We start from the raw sequence: 26,223 nt of genomic DNA on the forward strand, positions 1-26,223 counted from the left end.
GGTTGGGTGCAGTGGCTCATGCCTGTAATCTCAACACTTTGGGAGGCCACGGCAGGTGGATCACGAGGTCAGGAGATCCAGATCATCCTGGCCAACATGGTGAAAACCCGTCTCTACTAAAAATACAAAAATATTACCCGGGCATGGTGGCACCCAGCTGCAGACCCAGCTACTTGGGAGGCTGAGGCAGAATTGCTTGAACCCAGGAGGCGGAGGCTGCAGTGAGCCAAGATTACACCACTGCACTCCAGCCTGGGCAACAGAGAGAGACTCCATCTCAAAAAAAAAAAAAAAGAAAAAAAGGCATGAGAGATACCTCTATATTCTACTATAGAATAAGATTTAGGACATTGTTAATTAGTAGTAGCAAGATAAATATATGAATATAGTACACTTACATAAATGTTTATATTTAAAAAGTAAAGCAATAAAACACAAAGTATTTTTAAATGACTTCCTATAGAAAAAAAGTGAATAAAAGGATAACAGAATAAACATAAAAGATTAACTTATTTGAATATACAGTAGGTCCTCATTTAATGTCATCAAAGTTTCTTGGAAACTGTGACATTAAATGAAACAATATCTAACAAAACCAGTTTTGTCATAAGCTAATTCATATAAAGAAGAGTTAAGTTCTTATGGCATATTTCTGGTCACAAAAACATCACCAGACTTCTAAATAAGGACCCACTTATAAATAAATATAAGCTGTACATACACTTAAGAAAGATTAGGCCAGGCGCAGGGGCTCATGCCTATAATCCCAGCACTGTGGGAGGCCGAGGCAGGTGAATCAGGAGTCTGAGACCAACCTGGCCAACATGGTGAAACCCTGCCTCTACTAAAAATACAAAAAATTAGTTGGGCATAATGGCGGCCACCTGTAATCCCAGCTACTTGGGAGGCTGAGGCAGGAGAATCACTTGAACCTGGGAGGTGGAGGTTGCAGTGAGTCGAGATTGTACCACTGCACTTCAGCCCAGGGAGACAGAGTGAGACTCCATCTCAAAAAAAAAATAAAGACTAATAAAAATAAGTAAGATCATCATCCAAATACTTGGTGAATCAGCAAATGACAGCAGTCGCAGTGGTAGTGGATTAAATCAAGAAATAAATGTTTGCAGAGTGAAAATTGTAAAAGTCACCTCTGATCACTCATAATTCCAAAACAAGTATTAACAAATACAGTGGGCCACTGAGCACATTCATACCATGTCATGTACTCTGGTGCATTTGTATATTTATCCTATACTTTACAAATTTTTATTTTACACTAATTTGTTTCCATTCATTTATTCATTTTCCAACCTGCTTATTCCAGTTCAGGATCACAGGTGGCCAGAGCCTGTCTCAGCAGCTCAGGGAGCAAGGTGGGAACTGATCCTGGAAAGGACATATTCCATCTCAGGGCACACTGGCATACACACCTACATTCACTCATCTTGGGACAATTTAGACACGCCACAGAAACGAACACGCATATCGAACATTCATATCTTTAGGATGTGGGAAGAAACCATGGTACCTAGAGAAAACCCACAGAGATGAGAAGAAGTTGCAAACTCCACATAGACAGTAGCGCCACTAGGAATCACATTTTTTCTACATCAACATTATAACTAAATGAAGTTGCATGAAATGGCATTATTTGAATGCCTGCTGTACCATGCTTTAACTTTGGAGCCATTTAAATGCATTAGATATAAGTGTATATTAGATAATGTTATAACAAAAATAAATATTAATATGTGGTACCTAAATACTTTAAAATATCAATAGACATTACATGAGTTGAAACAAATTAGCATAAAAATGTATTCCAGTTAATAGCATTATTGCACAAAAAAGATTTATACCAAGTGACAAAATAAAATAATTTGAATGTACATCCCTAGTGAAATATATGCGATGAAGCCTGAAAAAAAACCCTAAAACTATTTTGAGAAATCGTATTACTGGTGATAATATTGGTATTGCTATTCTGAGGTTGTTGAGTTTGTATTATGAAATAAAGCAAGTATGTATTTATTTGGTAATCCAATTCTGTCATTCTTGATGCAAATAAGAACTAGGATTCACATCATGGAAAAAATGAAATAAAGTTGTTAGTTGAACATCTTAAATAAAATCACAACACCTGATAAGGCATGATTTCAAAATGTCCACAAAACACTCATATTAATATAAATTTATATTTCTGAATTAATATCAGCATGCACTTATGATTTAGTCTGTGCATTAAAATTCCTGAAAACAATCACTAATCCAAAAGAAATTAGCAACCCTAATGCCCAGATGGTCATCTTTCAATACTACTTTTCAGTTAAAGGATCTAGAAAGCCTCCGCAGAAAAAGAGCTGAGGCAGAAAATGCACAAAGTGAGCTTGAATATCTTGTCATACCTGATAGCAAAGGAAGCTTGCTATTTTTAATTTCAGGTCAAAAGAACTCAAGAGCCAATCTGAGGACATTCTGAATAGCTAAAGTATGATGATCTGAGCATCAGTAAAATCATTTACTACAATGCATTAAATCTGTTTAAATCTATGACTTAAAAATCTTTAGAAAATGCTAGTTATCAGTTCATTGTTCTTGAAAATGTATAAATGAAGAGAACATTAAACCTACCTTTTTTATGTGAACTTCACCACTAATAGTAGAGGAGGTAGACTTTTCTCTTTATAGAATGTTTGCATCTAAAACATTCAAGAAATTGCAGAAATAGTAAATGAGATAGAAATTTCTCTTCATAAAATTATTTTGGCTAAAAAATGAAAAAAGGTATAATTAGAAAATTTCTATTTTGCAAACCCTAATTAATATGATGGATCTAGACTGTTAATATTAACTGCTATTAGCATCACAAGAAGAAAAACAGCAAGTCACTATATGCCGCCTGATAGAAGAACCCAGCACTACCTATAAAATAGTATTGCCAAAAACAGTCTTGTCTCTAGATTTATACCTACCAATTTCAGGAAATGTGAAAGAAAGAAATGACTTCAGAGTTACTACAGGGATGCAAATAGCACAATTCAGACAATGGGAAACTACAGGACAATTAATCCAGTTTCTTCCATAAATTATGTAGGGATTAAAAAACAGCTGGAAAGAGAATGGGATTATAAAGACTAAAGTAGAGGGATTTATTAATGTTTTATGGGTCCTGATTCAAACAATGATCCTTTTAAAAATTAATACACGTAAAAGACAATTGTGAATGGAACAGTAACTATTTGATGATGCTAATGAACTATTTTTACTTTTAAATATGAAAATGGTACTGGACTTAAAAATGAGAGCAATACCTCAGTTAAATATTTACATATGGAAGTTTTTATCTTATTTTTTAAAAATCAGGAATATTTAATAAATACAGGAATTCCTCTTTTTGTTCTTAAAGCAAATATAAATTTGTTTTGTATATTCCAGAAGTAGAAAACAATGAAAGATAAATACAGGAATAATAATAATATACTTAATAATAATACAGGAATGGGAGTGGCATAGATGAAGTAAGATTTGCAATAAATTGGTAATTATTGACTTAGAATGATGGGTACATGGGATTTTGTTACACTATTCTATGTTGTCATATGTCTGAACTATTTGATAATAAATTCCTTTGAAAACCAAACGATGAGATAAACAGCAGATTAGACCTAGTAGAAGAGTAAATAAATTAATCACATGATAAGGCCAGGAAAATGACTCAATATGTCAAAAACATATGAAGAATAGAATGAAACACCTGTTGTTTCCTATTTTGTATTGTTCAACGTGTTTTCACCTGAATAGGACACTAGCTTCATTTTCTGATTCATGTGCAAATTACTTCAATTCTCAGAGCAACACTAACTCAACTATACTTTGAAGGCCAAAATATTTTCTTCGTTTCCATTTACTTGTTTAAAGTCTGAAGTTATCATTCTATTTCTGTTTTCTTTTTTCTTTTTTTGAGACGGACTCTCGCTCTGACACCAAGGCTGGAGTGCAGTGACAGGATCTCAGCTCACTGTAACCTCCAACTCCTGGGTTCCAGCGATTCTCCTGCCTCAGCTTCCTGAGTAGTCGGGACTCCTGATCTCAAGTGATCTGTCCACCTCAGCCTTCCAAAGTGCTGGGATTACAGCCAGGAGCTGCTGCACCTGGCCTTATTTCTGGAAAAATTGTATCTACTATCTGAATGACTCTTTATATTAGAAGATATTGATGATTGGCCTAGAATTTTTCTAAATGATGTTTCTCTCACTCCTTCACACAACACTAAAGATGTCTTGCAAATAATAACAATAATAATACTGTATATTTATATTTAATTACTATTAAACATTTGTGCAACTCTTATTGTTTTAATTCTCCCATTTAATGTTTTAGGATAGTAAAGCAAGAAATGCTATTGTGTTAGGGTTCCCACAATAAATAGGTGTCACCTTTAAAATAGGAAAATTTGAGGAGGGTTTATTCAAAGGAAGACTATTTACAAAACTCTGGGTACAGGGCAGATGATAATGGATGGCACAACGGCCCAGGGTGGCCTGAAAAGACAGGAAAGGAGGAGGTTTCCAAAAATCGGAGAGTCAGAGACTTTCAGATGCCTTCAGAAAAGTAGTGACTTTTGTTCAGGATCATACCTCACTGGAAGAGGTCTTGCAAGGAGTAGGCAGGAGAAAATTATCCTGACCTCTCTCTTGCTCTTCGTCTATTCTCTCTTCCCCAAATCATCTACTGCTTAATCCATACCAAAGCCAGAGAGCACAGGAACATTTATGTGTTCCAAAAAATTCAGTCTCCTAGGGCTGAAAGTAGGATGAGAAAAGGCAGCATAAATCTGAGAGCAGAGGGAAGACAGCCAGCAAAATTATATACATCCTGTCAGTTTAGATCAAGAGACACTTTGCTTCAGAATATTGTAATTATAACACCTAATTGAAAGAGAAAAACTCCATAGGACGTAATCAGAAAAAACAGCTTTTCCTCCCATCCCCATGCATTCCAGCCCACTCAGTGGGAGCTGTTGTTCTCCACCCCTTGAATAAACCCAAAGGCAGGTGATAATGGCTCTACTGGTCACGTGGAAATAATAAGCATCCCTCTGGTAACTTTTATTAGAAAAATAACTATATAACAGTAATTCAAATAATTATTCTTATATGTGACCCTAAACCATGAATATTAATAAAGCTTCTCTGTTGTTTTTTTTGTTTTTTTGGTTTTTTTTGAGACGGAGTCTCGCTCTGCTGCCCAGGATGGAGTGCAGTGGCGCAATCTCACCTCACTGCAACCTCTGCCTCCCAGGTTCAAGTGCTTCTCCCACCTCAGCCTCCTGAGTAGCCATGATTACAGGTTCATGCCACCATGCCCACCTAATTTTTGTATTTTTAGTAGAGATGGGGTTTCACCATGTTGGTTGGGCTAGTCTCGAACTTTTGACTTCGTGATTCGCTTGCCTCAGCCTCCTAAAGTGCTAAGATTATCGGCATGAGCCACTGCGCCCCGCAAAGCTTCTCTTTTCTTTAGCTTGGACCCGATTTGTGCTGGAAGGCTACAGTGGGAAGGAACCTGTGGCTAGTTTATATTCACACTTTCCCCTATCACAGTAGGCTGCCTTGTGTCTCCTCCAGAACTGGGGATGGAGTTGCATGCAGAGAAGTAAGACAAAGTCTTACTTGACTGCTAATATCATGATCTGTCTTAGTGCCCTCTGGCTTTGGTGAATGCTCAAAGCTGACTCATCATGGAATATTTTTGGGAGTCACACAACTCTCAGACGTCCTTACCTCCAATAATACTCTTCTGGCAGGTCGGTTAAGTCCCTCATCCTCATCCTGTTCTCTAGTCTGCCTTCGATACCACCATCAGCATCCTGCTGAGTTTGCTTCACCCATCAGCCCTGGCAGAAAGCCCTGGGGGCAAGGTCCCGTTTGTAATTGACCCAAGCTGACTCTATTCACATGCTCTACGTCTGCCCTTAGAAAACCCACATCCTTGACTCGGATTACTGAAAATGAAGCTGTTCTTGGTGCAGTCATCTCTTCACTCTGATATCAAGTCAATTCTCACAGCTTCTTGCCCTTTAGATTTCATAGACACTATTTTATTAGGTTCACCATGCTTCAATGGGTGTATTTGAAACTCTATAAGTGTTTTCCTCAAAGCCCTTTCCCTATATGAAGAAAGAGGGGAAATGCTACTGTTTTTAATAACTTGCTCCCAAGAAATTCTCCCTTCCTGAACTATTAAATATGAATCCTTTTATTGGATTGAAGTTGGAAAAAATCAGCTTGTAGCAACCTCCTTTGGAAATACTGCATAAGTCTAGCACCTCACTTTGGAATGCAAAAGGAAATACTTCCCACAGTTACTCTTTTTAAGCCACGGCCAAAAACTGAGATATAAAGAATCCCATTTTAACATTCTGGTACATTCTTTTTTAAAAAATCTCTATCTCTATCACACCCTAAGAAGGAGGTATTACTGTTACCAGAAAGGGGTCCCAAACCAGACCCCAAGAGAGAGGGTTCTTGGATCTCACACAAGAACGAATTTGGGGTTAGTCCACAGAGAAAGTGAAAGCAAGTTTATTAGAGAAGAAAAGGAACAAAAAAATGGCTACTCCATAGACAGAATGCGTCCACTTTAGGCATAATGCTTGTTTATATATAAGATAATAAAGCAATATATATATATATATCCTTGGGGAGATGTTTACTACTACAAGGGCTTGTGACAAAGGATTGTTAATCTTTGTGTAACTACTGTCTTCCGCAATAATTTATATTATTATCTTTAAAGTGAAACTTATTTTTAAACTAAGAATGTTTTTGTTTTTAAGATATAGTGATGTTGTAACCGGGTCGCAGGACGGAGCTCAGCACCCCCACCCAGTTGATGTGCCTGAGGTTCCTGGGCTCCCTGGCCCCAGGAATGGGAAAGAGGCCCTGGCAGAGAGGTGAGCTTACCGATCAAGTAAATATCGGACCCAAAGAGTCTTGCAGAGAGAATTTATTAGGCAGAGAGAGAAAGAGAGAGAAGTAGAGAGAGCTCCCACACTGTGGTGAGAGGGCGTCCCTGAGAGGGAAATCCGAGAGAAGTAGAGAGAGCTCCCACACTGTGGTGAGAGGGCGTCCCTGAGAGGGAAATCCGCAAAGGGAGAGAGGGAGAGACAGCTCCCACGTTGCCGTGGGAGGATATCCGAAGAAGGAGGCCACATAGGTAAGGGGCAGTGGGGTTTTAACTTTGAAGTTATTCCCGCCCCATTCATGTTTTTGTCCAATGAGAGGAGTTCTTTCAGACTTCCTCTGGAGTGATTGATCTTCGACTCTGATTCCACATTGGTTGCTTGGGCCCACAACAGAGCCCCTCCTTCCAGGGCTTTTGGCGGGCTTTCTGAACAAAGGAAGCTTACCTGGAATTTTACCTAGCCCGCGAGAACGTTAGGTTCCTGGATGGGGCGGTGGATGGACGCATGGCGCTGGGAAGTTCTTGCCTTAGAAACCACGTCCCTTGTGGACCCGGTAAGAGAAATTAACATAGTCCTTTCAACATCAGGAAATTTCCTGGGCCTGCTAAGTCTTGGGTCTGTGCCGTAAACATTATTAACTTGTTTACTTAACTGTAAACACCCTCTGACTAAAATGCCTAACCTTCTGCAAATGCAGTCCAGCAAGTCTTAGCCTCATTTTACCCAGCCCCTATTCAAGGTGGAGTCACTCTTGTTCAAATGCCTCTGACATTATGATCCACATTTTATTATGTTTTCAGAGAGATAAAATGATTTCCCTGCGATTAGGTAGATATAAGTTCTGTGCCAGATTGTTTAACTCCAAGGCCATGACTTTACACTTAATTTCTTTGTAAAAATTAGCTTTCTACAAAGCTACTAGAGCAGGCAGGAGGGGAAAAATGGCAGGGAGGGCAGGCAGTGAGGCAGATGCTTACATTCTCGTGAGGCTCTGGTTAGCCTAAGTAAATCTACCTTTTACACGTGAAATGAGAAAGTAGAGGGAAAAGTCAATTTGTCTTAAGCTACATTCTACAAATAAATTAAAGCTCTGTGTGAGTAAGATATTTGTCAAAGGCCAGGAACAGTGAGATTCACGTAGAATATATATGCATTAAATGAATACTTTTAGAATTATTGTAACCAGCCGGGCACAGTGGCTCACCCCTGTAATCCCAGCACTTTGGGAGGCCCAGGCGGGCAGATCACGAGGTCAGGAGATTGAGAGCATCCTGGCCAACATGGTGAAACCCCGTCTCTACTAAAATACAAAAAATGAGCCAGGTGTGGCGGTGCATGCCTGTAGTCCCAGCTACTCGGGAGGCTGAGGCAAGAGAATTGCTTGAACCTGGAAGGCGGAGGTTACGGTGAGCCGAGATTGCAACCCTGCACTCCAGGCTGGCAACAGAGCAAAACTTGGTCTCAATTTAAAAAAAAAAAAAAAAAGCAAGCCTGTAATCCCAGCACTTTGGGAGGCCGAGGCGGGTGGATCACGAGGTCAAGAGATCGAGACCATCCTGGTCGACATGGTGAAACCCCGTCTCTACTAATACAAAAAAATTAGCTGGGCACGGTGGCGCGTGCCTGTAATCCCAGCTACTCAGGAGGCTGAGGCAGGAGAATTGCCTGAACCCAGGAGGCGGAGGTTGCGGTGAGCCGAGATCGCGCCATTGCACTCCAGCCTGGGTATCAAGAGCGAAACTCCGTCTCAAAAAAAAAAAAAAAAAAAAAAAAAAAAAAGAATTATTGTATCCATGTGTGGATTTTTATCCTAACGAGACTGCAGCAACCTCACTTCTTGCCTCCTCAGAAGAAAGACTTCCATCGAGGGTCATAAAGCAGAAGAGACCTTGGCAAGTTTTAGAGCAGGGGTGGACGTTTATTAAAAAGCTTTAGAGCAGCCGGGTGCAGTGGCTCAAGCCTGTAATCCCAACACTTTGGGAGGCCGAGGCTGTTGGATCACAAGGTCAAGAGATCAGCCTGACCAACACGGTGAAAAACCGTCTCTACTAAAAATACAAAAATTAGCCAAGCGTTTTGGCACGTGTCTGTAGTCCCAGCTACTCTGGAGGCTGAGGCAGGAGAATCGATTGAACCTGGGAGACAGAGGTTGCAGTGAGCCAAGATTGCACCACTGCACTCCAGCCTGGGCTACAGAGCGAGACTCCATCTCAAAAAACAAAACAAAAAAAGCTTTAGAGCAGGAATGAAAAGTAAAGTACACTTGGAAGAAAGCCAAGTGGGCATATTGGAGGTCATGTGCCTTGTTTGACCTTGGACTTAGGGTTTTATATGCTGGCCCACTTCTGGCATCTTGCATCCTTTTTCAATGGAATGCCCCTAGAAGGTCGTGTACCAGTTAAACGCCACCATTTTACCTCTTAATATGTATACTTAAGCCCACTCCCCCAACTCCTGAGATCTTATCAGGAAGTTGCTGATCATCAGTTTCAGGTATTTCCTATCTATAGAGAAACTGCCACCGGGCGCGGTGGCTCAAGCCTGTAATCCCAGCACTTTGGGAGGCCGAGACGGGTGGATCACGAGGTCAAGAGATTGAGACTATCCTGGTCAACATGGTGAAACCCCGTCTCTACTCAAAATACAAAAAATTAGCTGGGCATGGTGGCGCGTGCCTGTAATCCCAGCTACTCAGGAGGCTGAGGCAGGAGAATTGCCTGAACCCAGGAGGCGGAGGTTGCGGTAAGCCGAGATCACGCCATTGCACTTCAGCCTGGGTAACAAGAGCGAAACTCCGTCTCAAAAAAAAAAAGAAAAGAAAAGAAACTGCCTTTTCCTGGTGCTGGCTGTGACCAATTATTATTTTAGAGAGGCAGTGTGACAAATGCCTGACCATAGCTTGATGGTCACCTGACTTTCCTGGTGGAGTGTGAGGGCCCTCTTTTGCCCTGGTCGTGTTCATACCCCTAGTACAGCTATGCACTGTGACAATAGGTTCAGGCTAAAGTTGAGAATAGCAGTGCCCAATTCAATTTGTCAAATATGATTGCTCTTGTTGACAAAAATCCCAAAGATTAAGATTAAAAATTCTAACATTTTATTTTCTTTCTAATTTGTTGTGAAGAAATGTCACAGAACTAGGCCAATCGAGGCATCTCAAGGTGTGTGCTTTTCTTTTTAGCTCTTATTTGGTAATCTCCAGAGGAAGTAGTTGAAAATGGGCTTCATTTCAGGTGTGAGAAACACAGAAAAGGGATTCAGTGTTAACCAAAATGTGACTGAGGCATTTCTTAATCAATAGAGGTAGATTTGGCCAAAGTTGAAGATACTCCCCTGGAAAAAAATCCAAGTCCCAAGAGCACCTGTGACCTGTGCTTTTTCCAAAGGGGAAAGAGCATGCAGGAGGGAGATAAAGTCAGGGAGGGCGGGCAGTAAGGCAGATGATTCCATTCTGTGACACTCTGATCAGCCTCAGTAAATCTGCATTTTACATATGAAAAGAGGAAGCAGAGGGAAAAGTCAATTGTGCATTCTCTCAGGCTCAGTAAATCTACATTTTACATAAGCAAAGTAAACATGTGAAGAGAGGGAGTAGAGGAAATGAGGCTGTGATAAGGCATTGTGGAATTAGAGCTGTCAGTTTAGAAACCAAAGGAAGGCAGTAGTATTGACCCAGTTCCCGGACTTAACTTTTCCCTTGTGGCCTAGTGAGTTTGATGAGATTCTATGTTCTTTCACAAGACTGTGCTGCCCTTTTAAGAACCGCCTTCTTACACAACGGGAAATGCCTTTGACCAGAATGATCTTGGGCTGTTCTTGCCAGTGACTGTGGTCAGGGATGCCTCTTCTCAGCTCAGCTCGAGACCACAGACAGAGAGTCCTTTTACCTTTTCTCCCAACCCAGTTTACCTATGAAGCTTTAAAACTTTCTCCCAAAAGTGATAATACTCAATTCCATAGATAGACTTTGCAATGTACATTACACACCCTAACCCCTAAAAGAACACTCTACAGGATATTTTTGTATAAATCCATTTGCTGAATAGAAGTTTATAAGTTTCATAGCTCCTCAAGGTTCATGAGCCAAGCAAATGGAGATCCTCTCTGCCTTATATGATAACTCTGTATTACTGGTGGAGGTGTCCAGGTTCTTGGCATCTTCAACAAAGAATTAAACAAAACGCACAAACAAAGCAAGGAAAGAATGAAGCAACAAAAGCAGAAATGTATTGAAAATGAAAGTACACTCCACAGCGTGGGAGCAAGCCTAAGCATAGGGGCTCAAGGGCCTCGTTATAGAATTTTGGGGGATTTAAATGCTCTCTAAAGGAGTCCATCAGTTACTTGGTGTATGCCCTATGTAAATGAAGGGATGAAGTAAAGTTACAAAATCATTTACTGGGCACACCCTACGGAGAGGATATTTTTCTGTCATAGCAGAAGTGTGAATTGGCCTTAGGTTCCTTGTCTGCAGACTCTGTTTTCCTGCCTCATCTACAGCCATTTCCAAATTAAGCATGGCAATACAGTCATTTAAATCTCATTATGTGATTCCAGTACTCATGGTTTCTTTCTGAATGGCTGTCCATATGGCCGATTCCTTGAAAGAATACATCAGAAGCTGACATTATGCCTAGTCAGCACCATCATCATAAAAATGAATTATTACTTTTGAGACAGAATTCCAGAAGTCAAAAGTAAACTTTCTGCTAAGTGAATTAACACTTTCTTTTGTTATTAGAAACTACCCCATTTATTAGGTGGGAACCAATTGTTTCCATCCTCAATATGATGATACTCTTGTTAGGAAATAAATTGGCTTTTGCCTGTCATTTATTCACTCCTTCCCAGCGGGAGGAATGGCCACTTCTCCAATTGGTCAGTTTGGGAGGAGTAGTTGAGCACATTCAGCTTATCTGTTTCCTTCCTCTTTTTATTGGAAAACAGTGACTAGTAATAGAGGTCTGTCTAATACAGAGAGAAAACAACAGGGAGCCCTATGAAATGCAGATGTAAAGCCACATTTTATATTCAGCTTGATCAGTAATAAAAATGACATTTCATTTACTATGCATTGATCAGTCGTATTTTATTTCTCTACTGTTTCTGAATGTGAACTTGAGAAAAAAAGGCATTATGTTTTGGTTCCTTAAAACCATATCACCATTCAGATTTAATGTGTTCCTTCATCCTATCATTCCAGAATTTGAATTTAAAAGGCAAATTGCTTTAAATTTTAACATGGCCCTGTGCACTTCCTTCTCTTGGTGCAAGAGAAGGACATCCTTCTCTTGCCAAGTCCTTCATCTTGGTCTGTTCTCACGTGTCAGTCCTTCCAAGGTTGTACATAGTGATATCTATCCTAGTGTTGTAAACATTACTTAGTTTTGCATTTTAATTTTAAATTGCAGTAGCCAAGATTGCAAGATTTATGGATGATCATTTGTTTTATTTTTTTCTACACGCTCCTAAGTTTTTCCTAAGTTTTTAAAGTTTTTCCTAGAACCCTCAAATTGGGTGCGGTCTCTTCTCTCATGAAATCTCAGAGCACTGTGAATCTCATGGTATTAGATATCTATTGCTGTGCAACAAATTACCTAAAATTGACAACAGTAAACATTTTTTGTTTTCACACAGTTTCTTTGCATTGGAAATCCAGGAAAAGCTTGACTGGTTTATTTTCTGGCTCAGGGTATCTCCCAAGGTTACAGTGAAATGTTGGCCAGGGTTTCAGTCGTCTGAAAGTTATACTGAGGCTGGAGTATTCACTTCCAAAATGGCCCACTCACTTGGCTAAAGGCAAGAAGTCTCAGTTCCTCACTGGCTGTTGGCAAGAGGCCTTAGCTCTTTGACATGTAAACCTCTCTGCAGGGCTTTTAGCATGCAGCCAGCTTCCCCCAGAATGAGTGATCCAACAAAGTGAGGCAGAAGCTACAATAGCCTTCATTGCTTCCAACAGTGGTCATTTCCACAATAGCCTATTGATTGGAGAAGTCAGCCCTATTCAATGTGGAAGGAGACTACACAATGATAGAATTATTGGGGATCATCTTGGAGCCTGGCTAGTACACTTACTTATGTAAGCTTTATACTATCATAATTAATTTCCCTGTTTTACTAAATTACTAAACTATTTGAAAGAACGTTCTTTTTTAGCTATTACTGTTTTCTCCCATTTTGGATCCTGCTCAGTGTTGGTGGAGTTCTGTCTTTCTTAAAGGAGGCCTAGCATTTTAGCGCCTCTTTAAGATGTAGCAGTAAAATCAGACTATTAATTTAAAGGAACATTTTCCATACTCTGATTCCAAGTTTCTTTCTTTAGAATTCAAAACCATAATCAGGATCAGTAAAAATTGTCATATCCAACAAATGGAAGGATTGGAAGTTTTAATGACACCTGAAACACCTGTTAAGCACAATTAAACAACATTTACACATGGAATTTTTAAATAAAGTGCTAGTCTGTAAAATAAGCCTTACGAATTTTAAAGGTAGAGTTATCATACAAAACATGTTCTCAACCTACAGTGTAATTAAATAAATAACAGGGAATAACCAAAAAGAAGGTACAATTCTCGGCCAGACGCTGCGGCTCACGCCTGTAATCCCAGCACTTTGGGAGGCCGAGGTGGGTGGATCACCTGAGGTCAGGAGTTCAAGACCAGCCTGGCCATCGTGGTGAAAACCCATCTTTATTAAAAAAAAAAAAAAAAGAAAAGAAAAAAGAAGGTACAATTCTCAACTCATTTAATGAAAATAACATTATTTAAACATCAAAATCACATATGGAGAAAATAAGAAGCAGGACTACAGATAAAAAATTCCTACCAAAAAAATTAGCAAAACAAATCCAGCAACGTATTTTTAAAAATCTCCTGACCTCAATTAACCATTATCATGTTGTTTATCACAAAAATATAATATAAGCTTAATTTACTTTGAAAATCAACTAAATGAGTTAACAAATTGAAGATAAAGCACATCATCTCTATAGATGCAGAAAAAGCATTCAATAAAGCTAAACCCCCATCTTTGAAATCACTAGTAAATTGATAATAGAAGGAAATGTTTTTTAACCAAGTGAGGGACACTATTAAAAATGCCTACAGCCAGGCAAAGTGGCTCATGCCTATAATCCCAGCACTTTGGGAGGCCTAAGTGGGCAAATCACCTGAGGTCTGGAGTTTGAGACCAGCCTGACCAACATGGTGAAACCCCGTCTCTACTAAAAATACAAAATTAGCTGGGCGTGGTGGTGCAAGTCTGTAATCTCAGCTATTCAGGAGGCTGAGGCAGGAGAATTGCTTGAACCTAGGAGGCGGAGGTTGCAGTAAGCCGAGATCATGCCATTGCACTCCAGCCTGGGCAACAAGAGTGAAACTCCATCTCAAAAAAAAAAAAAAAACTTCCTACAACACATATTCTTAAATGATGCCACTTAATAAAAAGATCTTTATGGAGAAAATTTTAACAATTTATTTAAAGAGGTTAAAAATAATCTAAATAAATGATCTTGGTTAGTAAGACTCAATATCATAAAGATTTCAATTCTCTCCTAAATGAATTCTGTCGAGATTCAACACTGTTCTAGTCAGAATTGCAATAGGATTTCCTATGAAATTTGATAAGCTGAATCTAAAATTTCTAAATGATTAGTCATAAATGCAGATTTTTAAAAAGAAACATGATTTTTTACTTACCCCATAAATAAAAATTAAATTTTTTTCTTGTTTGTTTTGTTTTGAGATGGAGTCTCACTATATTTCGCAGTCTGGTCTGAACTCCTGGACTCAAAGGATATTCCCTCCTCAATCTCCTAAGTAGCTGGAGTACAGATGTGAGCCACTGTGCCTTGCAAAAATTAATTTCAATGTATTAAAAACTGAAATGTGAAAGGCAAAACTATAAAAACATTTTATGACATAGGAAAATATCTTCATAATATTAGGGTAGAGATGATTTATTCATGAGATGCAAAAATATTGATGTTTTAAAACATCAAAGATGTTTATAAAAAACACAGTAAAGAAGTTGAATCACAGATGGGAGAAGATATTTGAAATTTATAACTCTTTTTTTTTTTGAGATTGACTCTTGCTCTGTTGCCAGGCTGGAGTACAGTGGTGCAATCTCAGCTCACTGCAACCTCCACCTTCTGGGTTCAGTTGATTCTCCTATCTCAGCCTCCTGAATTGTTGGGGTTTAAGGTGCACACCACCATGCCCTCTAATTTTTGAATTTTAGTAGAGATGGAGTTTCATCATGTTGGCCAGGATGGTCTCGATCTCCTGACCTCAAGATCCACCCACCTTGGCCTCCCAAAGTGCTGGGATTACAGGCATGAGCCACCGCATCTGGCCAAATACATTTTTTCTAACTGCTTTTTTTTTTTTTTAAATGTAAAAACCTTTAGAAATGGAATTATCCAAGATTATAAATGTTCAAGAAAATCCTGTTTCACATAGGAAGTTTAGATTTTAGTGTTAAATTAAAATTGCCTTTAAAATAAACAATCTAATCAATGTCATTATATTAGTTTGATAGATAAACAATCTAATCATTGTCATTATATTAGTTTGATAGATATTCTATATCCTTAAACTACTTATGGAATGGAAAAGGTGACTTATTTTCCATTTAAATGCAATATAATATAAGCCATGTCATACCATTATTTTGTCACAAGAGGGACTAGAAAGTCAAAAAGTACAGCTTTGCCTTTTAATTTTAAGATTATATTTTCTATCCAACATTGATTTTTATACACTATATTCATGTCAGTGCAGGTGTTTTAGAATATAGTACCATTATATATAATATATGTATATATATTTCATATTCAAAAACATGTTAAAATAATTACTAGCTTGCTATTTCACTTCTGAATGGATATAGATTGTATAGAAAGTATTTAACTTAGCTATTATGGTTTCTGATTATGTGTTTTATGGAAATTCTTTTTATTTTGTATTAGTAGTAAAAATGTAAAATATTGAATTGATTTATATAAATATATATTTGTTTTATTTATTTTTCTCCTTTGATTTCCAGATATCCGTAAGCATTTGCAAGCAATCCTCAATTTCATAAGATAAATCAAAGTAATTATGAATTTATTGCTAGAGTAAAATAATGAGTTACTATTTTATCCACTTGACCAATAATTTCCTCTGCTATGAGGAACCTGGTGTGTTTCTGGAAAGTCTGTCAAGGGCCGCTGTCTATGGAGTTGGAGGAATACTTTTTTACTGGGACAATTCTTAACTTTTCAGATATTGCTCTCTTTTATAAAGCTTTTGTTTATAAAAATAGCTACAAATTGTTTGAAAAACCACTGGACTGGCCGGACGCAGTGGCTCACCCCTGTAATTCCGGCACTTTGGGAGGCCGAGGCAGGCGGATCACTAGGTCAAGAGATCGAGACCATCTTGGCCAACATGGTGAAACCCCGTCTCTACTAAAAATACAAAAATTAGCTGGGTATGGTGGTGAGCGCCTGTAGTCCCAGCTACTCTGGAGGCTGAGGCAGGAGAGTTGCTTGAACCCAGGAGGCGGAGGTTGCAGTGAGCAGAGATCGTGCCACTGCACTCCAGCCTGGCACCTGGCAATGAAGCAAGACTCTGTCTCAAAAAAAAAAAAAAAAAAAAAAAAAAAAGCTCAAGCCTGTAATCCCAGCACTTTGGGAGGCTGAGGCGGGTGGATCACAAGGCCAAGAGATCGAGACCATCCTGGTCAACATGGTGAAATCCCGTCTCTACTAAAACAAAAAATTAGCTGGGCATGGTGGCGCGTGCCTGTAATCCCAGCTACTCAGGAGGCCGAGGCAGGAGAATTGCCTGAACCCAGGAGGCGGAGGTTGCGGTGAGCCGAGATCGCGCCATTGCACTCCAGCCTGGGTAACGAGCGAAACTCCGTCTCAAAAAAAAAAAAAAAAAGAAAAAGGAAAGAAAAGAAAAAGAAAATGAAAAACCACTGGACTAGACCGGTAGGAAAAATTAGTACCAGTTGAAATATACGAAATGTTTTTCCATGTATTTCCTCATTAGTTCTTTTCAGTGTAAAATGTGAACACTGAGATGTAACCTAGGTCTTATTCACCATTGTATCCCCAGTGCAGAGAACAACACGTAACACTTGGTTAAGTCCGGATAACACATGACTATGGATGAAACAATCAAGGATTACTTAACAAATAAGTATGTTAAGTGAATAAACAGCTCCAGAAGATGGGCATAGCAAGTATTATCTGAATTTTATCAAAAGGAAAGAGTAGCTTAGAATAAAAGACTTGCAGATGGTCATACTATCAATAAGTAAAAGAATCAAGTAGAACCCAAATCCTCCATTTCCTGGTTTCTAATACGTTTTGGATCAAATCTGGGGGAAAGAAGGCGAGGAGAGAATGGGAAAAAGGGAAAGAAAGGACAGAAAAGCAGAATTTATTTTTCTTTCCACGATACTGCAGCTGCTTCTTATTTGCTTGAGCAGGGAAAGATCAACTGTAGTAAAAGCAAAAAAGAAAAACGCATTTTCATTTATTTACCTTCATTTGTGAGAAAACAAATTTTGGTAAGAAAGCCAGTGAATGTTCTGTTTTAATCATACTTATCTTTTAAAAAGTAAAAGGATTATGTTTTCCTGACATCTATTTCTAAAGGGGCTTTGGAGAATCAGTGCAGGTATCATGTGACTGCTTTCCCCAGCTGCTATTTCCTTCCCTTTTTCACAAGTCCTGCAAACACCTGGAAGGGTTGGTTTTTCACTTCCCTTCATTCACGTTGTTGGCAGAATTCAGTTCCTTACCACAGCAGGACCAAGATCCCCATTTGCTTTCAAGAACTAGTAGGCCGGGCATGGTGTCTTATGCTGGTACTCCCGGCACTTTGGAAGCCTGAGACGGGTGGATTGCTTGAGGTCAGGAGTTTGAGACTAGCCTGCCCAGCATGGTGAAACCCCATCTCTACTAAAAATACAAAAATTGTTAGTGATAGTGGGCGCCTGTAATCCCAGCTACTCAGTAATCCCAGCTGCTCAGAAGGCTGAGGCAGCAGAATCGCTTGAGCCAAGGAGGCGGAGGTTGCAGTAAGCCGAGATCACGCCCTGCATTCCAGCCTGGGCGACAGAACGAGACCCTGTCTTAAAAAAAAAAAAAAAAAAATACCCACCTAGAGCCACAGCATGCCTTGATTCATCATCCAAGCCTTGATTCATGGCTCCATTCAAAGCCAGCCATAATGGTTAAATTCTTCTCAGATTACTGTTCTCTGACTCACTCTTCATCAGTCATTGGCTACTTCTATAGACTCTGGTGACTAGATTGGCCCACCAAAGTGCTGGGATTACAAGCATGAGCAACTGCGCCTGGCCCAGAAAAGTAAAATTTGATGGGGGAAAGGATTTTCCCAACTAAAGCACTAAATTGGCAGATTAGTATGCTGATAAGAACTGGCTTTTGGTTTTGTCTTTTTGAATTTGGATAAGTTAACTTCTCTAAGCCTCAGTTTCCTCGTATGTAAAATGGAGATAATAATTTCTAATAGTATCTGCTTCCACAGATGTGGAAAATATGAGCTAGTGTCTGGCACATAGTGAGTACTGGCGAGTGAGAACTATCATGTTTATTGCAACTCCCAAGGAAAGCCCCCATATCTGCATAAAATAAAAGAATGAAAACAATAATCAATAACTTGCACTTTAGCTTAAAAATGTCCTCCTTGGTTTGTTTCAGAAAAGCAGTAGATCATCCAAAAAGGCGATTAGGTATCCCCATGGATCGGATCGGTAGGAACCGGCTTTCAAACTCCAGAGGCTAATTGATTCCAAATGTGAGTACAATTTGAGTAAGTAACAATATGTGCAGGCATTTGATTAACATTTCACAATGGACTAATCAATCCATTCTTACTTATAAATCCCTCTTTTGATTTCTTAGCTTATCCATTTACTTTTTCAATCATTTATGTATTGAATTAGTATAGTATATTAATGTTAAATTACTTAAATGATATTTAACAAGCAAAAGAATATCCTAGTTCTGCTTCACTCTCCAAAATTAATGATTCAGTTGTTTTCAGACTCCTATGTAATTAACCAATGAATGCTAATATGCAGATAAGGGTTAAAATTCTAGTCAACATATTAAATCACCTTCATAAATATATAACAATCCTTGTATTATGAAGAAGACACATTCAAGTGATGCACATCATTTTGTTTTCAATAAGTACGTTACTAGAATTATAACAGGGAATATAGGAGGGAAAATGGCACAGCAGAAAGAGTTACTAGCCATGGAATCAAAACACCTTATCAAAATCCTGATTCTTTCATTCATTCATTATCTTGTTTCTGTTAAGATACTTAATTTTTCTACAGCTTGTACATTTAAATAATAAGGTAGTGTATGAAGATTAAATTAGTTGTTTGTAGTGGGCCTGCAATATACTGGATATACAATACATGCAAGTGATAGTTTATATTACAGTTCTGAAAATTTACTCTGTTCCAGGCCTTATACTTAGCACTTTATGTGCATTGCTTCACTTAATCATTTTTTTCATAAAGCAATACTATCACTCTCTCCAATATCTTGAGAAGCAGTGATATATAAGGGTTAAAGGTGCCAGCTAGAGGAATCAGGCTTTATGGATTTAAATCTCAGGTCATTATTAATATTCTTAGCTAGGGGAGTTTATTTAAATTCTGAAAGACTCCTTCATTAAATTACAATGATAATTTCTACCATATAGCATTGTCCTGAGGATTAAATAGATACATATTAAGCACTTAGAATAGTACCTGAAATGTTAACTTCTTAATAATTATTAGTTAACATTATTTTTATTATACAAATAAATGGAAGGATTAGAAATATTGATTTAAACTGCCACCTAGAGCGTAAATGGTACACAGAGAATTAATCCAGAAAGGTTACATCTTGAGTAGAGATGTTAAACACAGCATTTAATCATACATATCCTTTAAACACTAAATAAGTATTTTTTGAATGTGAAATCTTAGCAATATGTTTTCTTCCAATAGGGCTTATAGAAGGTACATACTCACTCCCAAACAAATAAGACAAACTAGAACTGCTTTAATAATTTGAGGCTAGAGAAGAGGGAATTCTACCTTCTGCTTCTCTCAAGATAATCCTTAGACCCATAATTTAGAGGGCCCAAAATTATCATGTTAGTCCTGATCTTTTCTTAATTTAAATCACCCCATTTTTTCCTTTTCCTCATGCTTTAAAACCACAATAAGTAGTCAATATTTTATCTCAACTCTCTCATTCTCAAAAATCACTCAGTTAAAATAAATTTCATTATTATGGAGTTGTTTAATGAACTTCTGCAGTTAATGAATGCTTATAGATATAAGAGAACTTATTGAACACTGCCAAGAACACTGCCTTTTAATCAGCATCATCTCCAAAACAAATTGAACGTTATTTCTTCATATCTAGAAACATACCAAGTATGGTCACTCTTCAAGGTTGTTAAAAATTGCCACATTATATTTGAGTAGAAACTAGCTAATTGCTACTTAAAAACCAAGTAATTATTTGAATCAAGATTGCAGTTCTCCAGTTTCTTGATGTTTTCAGAACATTATGACGCTGAGATTAAATTAATTAAGTTTGATTGGTTTCCACATATACCTTTACCACCCTTCATTATCACCCTTTTCAACATTGTTGAGTTCAACCACAAGTTATGATAAACAAATTATACAGAGAACTCATTTTCATATGAATTTTTGTATGAAGACTGAGACCATAGAAATTTCAGCTAGCTACTAAACTATGAAGAAAGTTTAATTAATACAGTGCTTCCTGAATCACTGTTGGGTGAAATCCAAGTTTGTATGTTGTGCCCTTCCTTCTCTCAGCAAACTTTGTTAACTGATCAGTTTACTTAACAAAGTTCGCTAAGAGAAGAAAACTTAACAAAGTTTGCTGAGAGAAGGAAGGACACAGCATCTTGACAATCACTGTCCTTATATTAAAATCTCAAGGTGATAATATCACAAAAGAATAGATTTAGAAAAGAACTTATCATGTATTTTCTCTTTTCTGTTCGTCAATTATTGTAGGTTCACCTGCTCAACCATTATGTTTCTATTTATTTCTCTTCACTGTCACCAAGATTTCTCTCACTTTTTTACTTCCTCATGTTAAGTCTCATGTTATGTAGTTTATGAATAACAAAAGACATGAAATCATAATATAGTTCTAATATCCAATCAAACTTTCAAAGCTTTTTTGATATTTTTATCTACTGTCACAATATTCCTTTGAATTATACAGGGGCTGTACTATGTGTATCATTAAATAGGTAACAACTTAGAAGTCATTAAATACTGTTCACACAGTCAGACAGCTAAGACATTAAAAAACATAAAGTTTCATTTAATCCAACCCCAATTTTAAACACAATTCAAGAAAATGGAGTTGTGAGAGGAAATTAATGTGTCCCAAGTTTTATAGATTCTTGGGCAGAGTAAAATCTGGGGCCCAGGTCTTTGGACTTATAGGCCAACATTCTCTTCATGACCCAAAAGGTCTTCTTGGTGCTGAGTTTTCATTGTTGAATGCTAAATTCACTGGTTATACATTTCTAAGAAAAACAGAAATGGTATCTCAGACTTTACAAAAATTTTTGTTTCACTTCTGTGCGGGTTAATGGATTTACTTTTGGAGCAGGTTTCTTTGTGGGTTTTCACTTTCTGGGTTTCACTTTAACACTTCACATTAAAAGTAAAACCAGTACCTAATTATGGAAGTTCTGCTTGATTTGAGGTCAAGTCTAGATACAGCTGCTCTATGATACCTAGTTTAGGGACCAAATGACCCCTGAGGTTTTGCTAACAATCACTGACATGAGATAGATTGATAAATGAGAGAAAAGTCATACAAATTTATTTAACATTTATACATGGGAGCCTTCAGAATAAAGACTCAACTCCCCATTGGGGTATAAATGCTTATATAACATCTTAAGGTTACAGAAAGAATTCAGACTCAGAGCATGGCCACAACCAGGTTTTATTAATAGTTCTAAGACAGGTTATGGAAGAGAAAATGGAAGAGGCTTGGCTAGCAAGGTGGACTTATTATGTAGATGAAACCTCATTGGTACAGCCCTAAGAGAATTTAGATGCTGAATGTTTATTTTCAGTACTTTAAAGGTATCAAACTCTCAGTTAATCTTTCCTAGATCTGGACATGGGAAGGGCTGGCTGCATGAATGCAAGTCCTCTACAGATCTATAGACACAAATTTCCCCCACAAAAGACAGATTTTCAAGATCACTTCAGAATATGTTAAAGAAATATATTTTGGAGTAAAATATTTTTTATTTACTTCAATCCCCACTTTAAAACTTTAAAAGCATTTTACATATTAAAAGCCAAACTAATGGCTTTGGAGAGATTTGGATTAGAGGTTGTTAGAAATAGACAAAAGATAGATAAATTGGGATAAACAGAAAGAAGTAAATTTAAATTTATTATCTCATGTCTTGTTTAGTTAGTCTCTTAGTCCTGAGAATAGATTGGTTCCGTTAAATAGCTGTGTCCCATTCCAGAAGGTGACATTGCAGGTGGACTAGGCCTCCATATGTGATGCAGACAAACAGATCTTTAATAAGAAGTATTCTAAGGAAACAGAAAAAAGAAACGATGAAACAAAGGTTAAAAACCGTCAAGAGCAGTCTATAGACTAGTTTTTCTAGAGTCTATGAGGCATCTTCAGAATGCAATGGCAAGCTCACAGATTATTCCGAATTGTGTTACAAAATAGGGGTTCAGATGAACTTTCTGAGAAGTCCACATCAGCAGGCACACAGGTTGTTTACATATTAAGTGGCTATTATTTCGCTCAAAGTTTAAGTTGTCTAACTTCAATCTGCAGGGCTTTATAAAAAGCATAGTTTTAATTTCTAAAGATTTCAGGTCAGAAAAAAATGGAAGAAAAAAAACCTTAGTTTGGAGACTCGTAGCCAAGAAAGAATTCAAGATTCATTCCAAACTATAGGCAAATAATAAAAACTCAAAAGCAATGAATAAGGCTAGAATCTAATAACAGGTGTCTGTGTAGTTTTCTTTTGACACATAATTTTCATCTCTCCACTTCCCCGTTTCTACCAAAGACAAGTCATAGTAGAACCAATTTATTTGTGAAATAAGTTTTAGTTGTATATACTTGGTCTGATTATTTGCATGAAGTACGTGATTGGCCATATAGGGTCTTTTTTAATTGGCTATACTGAGACTTTCCTTATAAGGAATCTCAGATTAGACTTTCAAAAGCTTCTTGAGGTTAACCAAATCAAAGATTGATCTGTGCTTGTAAATACCTGTATGAATTGGGTGAATTTCTCTCTTCTCAGGATCTCAAAATAACTTGAGATTCCTGGGTCTGTCGGAAAGTGACATTCTTTAATTCAGCAGTCCCCAACATTTTTGGCACCAGGAACCAGTTTCATGGAAGAGAATTTTTCCAAGGACCAGAGGCAGGAGAGGAGATGGTTTTGGGATGAAGCTGTTCCACCGCAGGCAGGCATTAGTTGGATTCTCATAAGGAACACACAACCTAGATCCCTTGCATGAACAGTTAACAATAGGATTCGTGCTCTTGTGAGAATCTAATGCCACTGCTGATCTGACAGAAGGTGGAGCTCAGATGGTAATGCCCACTGCTCATTTCCTGCTGTGTGGCCCAGTTCCTAGTAGGCCACAGACATTTACTGGTCTGCAACCAGGAGGATGAGAATGGTGCTAAACTTACCACAGGTCAGGAACTTCGTAAAGAAATGACATAGGCAAGGTATCAGGCAAATCTTTCCAAGAGGCTTTATATTGGCTCTCTCAGTTATTCAAAGTAGTCTGGACATTTCTGAAAATACACCATTCCAGTCAAAGCCTTGATGAAATCACCAGTCTGCAGTTGTGTACTGTTAAAAAAGAAAACATATTCTTGCTGAACTTTATACAAAGCACTAATCCTATAAACTAAAAATGCTCACAAATAGCTTCTAAATTCTGAAGAAGGCAGATAGAAAGAAATATGCTTCAAATTTTGTTCACAAAAGTATACATTACCCAATCTGTTGTAAGATATAAGTAGCTAAAAAAAAAAAAGTGTTTTAACTCTGAAAAAAAACCCCAAATAATCAGCAATGTTTCAAACAAAAAAGTCATTAAAATGGTTTCAGTTTTCTATTACTTTTAGCCAATGTAATTAAATCTTGTTCTGCTTGATGTTGGGTTAGCAAACAGACACACACACACACACACACACACATTGACATGGCTTTTTATAATCTTTCTTACCAAAAACATACTTTACTTTCCTTACACACTTTGCATATTTTTTCCCTTATACCTAGTAGTTTTGACTATATATACTTCTTACAATGCTAACAATTAGTAACTCTTATTTTAGTAAAAAACCAAGGAAGTAGGTAATTTTAATTACATGTCAGATGCAGAGCCCAGGAAAAAAGACAATGCCTGGAGAATCTAATCTCTCTCAGCATCTCCCAGCAGGGGAGGCACAAGTGGGATAGGAGAGATGGACCAGGTGTTATCCCCAGCCTTATCATGGGCATTTGTCTAGACCTCTGATCGAAAAACTCAAATCAAGATATACAGACTTGGAAACAAGTTAATCAAGTATCAAAAATATCAAGCAACGTATTTGTGGCCATAAACCTGCCTGATCAAGACTCAGACAAAAATGTCTAAATTAAAATTCCGAAGACATTTCAATCTTATTTTACCAATAATTTTAAAACTATCTTTATTTCTCAAAGATTGCTAAAATCACATGAACTTGAAAAGCATTTGGCCTTTCTTAATTTGGGAGTACTCATTTATTTTTAAATTAATGTGGTACCATGTGTAGACAATATTAAACATGTATAGCTATAAATACATTTATACGCATACATGTATGTATAGAGAGACACAAAGTATAGTATACACATCTCCACACTAAGAGTTTATTGTTTTGATTTTAGAATTTTAGCCACAAGACAGGTAAAACTCACTAGACTAAACAAAAAACATTTCGATCCAAACTATGCCTTTGTAAATGGAAAAATTTAAAGTTTATCTGGAGAAGCCCTTCTGAGTTTCAGAGAAAACAGGTAGCAAATTTCTATCTCAAAGCACAGAGAAATTTTGATTTTTCAAGAAGCTTGTGTATGTCAAAGGAAGATTTAAAATGAATGCCAAGATTCCTTAGGAATTAATCATAAGATTGCATAAGGAGAGCAATCTCATTTAGATAGGTAGCTTTTAATTCAGTCTGTTTTTCAAGTGGACCACTGAACTCAGAACAGAACTCATTAAGGAACAAGCCTAACTAAGTACTTTTAGTTTATAGGGCCTGATAATTTAAATATGTAAAAAGTGGGTGTAGTTAAAAGGCAAAGCATTTAGATATTTAAAAATCAAGGGTTTCTGAGAGTTGAATAATGAGAACACATGGACATAGGGAGGGGAATATCACACACCTGGGCCTGTTGCGGCGTAGGAGGGAAAGGGGAGGGAGAACATTAGGAGAAATACCTAATGCATTTGGGGCGTAAAACCTAGATGACGGGTTGATGGGTATAGCAAACAACCATGGCAGATGCATACCTATGTAACAAGCTTGCACATTCTGCATATGTATCCCAGAGCTTAAAATAAAATAAAACAAACAATCAAGGGTTTCACTGAATCCCAGGTCTTCCCAAAACAGGAAAACTCCATGGAGTCCTGGCCACACAACACTTTCACAGGGCACTTTACTGCAAAGACATTTTTCTAGATGTTTAAACAGCACCATTTCTTATCTAATGTGCAAATAAACGAGTAGCTCCCTGCAGTAACAACCATTTATTGGAAACAACTGTAGTTGGCCACCTCTAATACTGTTACTGTTGCCTAGCCATTTCATACACCAAGGTCAGTTTCTCTAACAATACCAACTAATTTCTGGTCAAAAGCCAAAGAGATCAGGTAACACAATACAAAAGAGAGCAGAGTTTTAGACTTGCGAGGAGGTTGCCTATGATCCTTGAAACTGAAAGGAAAGGAGACTCCCAAAAAGGAGTGAGAGTACTCAGAGTAACCTTCTTCTGAGTTCCTTAAGGAGTGTGAGTTGTTAGAAGTCTTTTCTAGATCTTTTCCTGTGGTACCAAAAATGACAAAGAGGAAGGAGGGAGAAGTAAAAGTAAATAGGAGAACAATCTTTTTTTTTCTGG

The 26,223-nt window shown here is 37.7% G+C and overlaps 1 protein-coding gene across 2 annotated transcripts in view; it reads left to right on the top strand.

The window, feature by feature from the left end:
* OSTN (osteocrin) overlaps positions 1-26,223 on the top strand; it is a 53,392-nt gene that overhangs the window by 23,342 nt on the left and 3,827 nt on the right. The window contains exons 4-5 of one of the 2 annotated variants that reach the window (XM_012448931.2): positions 6,839-6,955; positions 18,696-18,792. In XM_012448931.2, the coding sequence (XP_012304354.1) occupies positions 6,839-6,955; positions 18,696-18,780 (202 nt within the window). In that variant the 3' untranslated portion in view covers positions 18,781-18,792. The remainder of the gene's footprint in view (positions 1-6,838; positions 6,956-18,695; positions 18,793-26,223) is intronic. The other variant, XM_021671361.2, reaches the window with a different exon arrangement.

The sequence above is a fragment of the Aotus nancymaae genome, unplaced genomic scaffold (assembly GCF_030222135.1).
Source record: "Aotus nancymaae isolate 86718 unplaced genomic scaffold, 86718_ANA_hifiasm-v0.15.2.pri h1tg000067l, whole genome shotgun sequence".
Lineage (NCBI taxonomy): Eukaryota > Metazoa > Chordata > Mammalia > Primates > Aotidae > Aotus > Aotus nancymaae.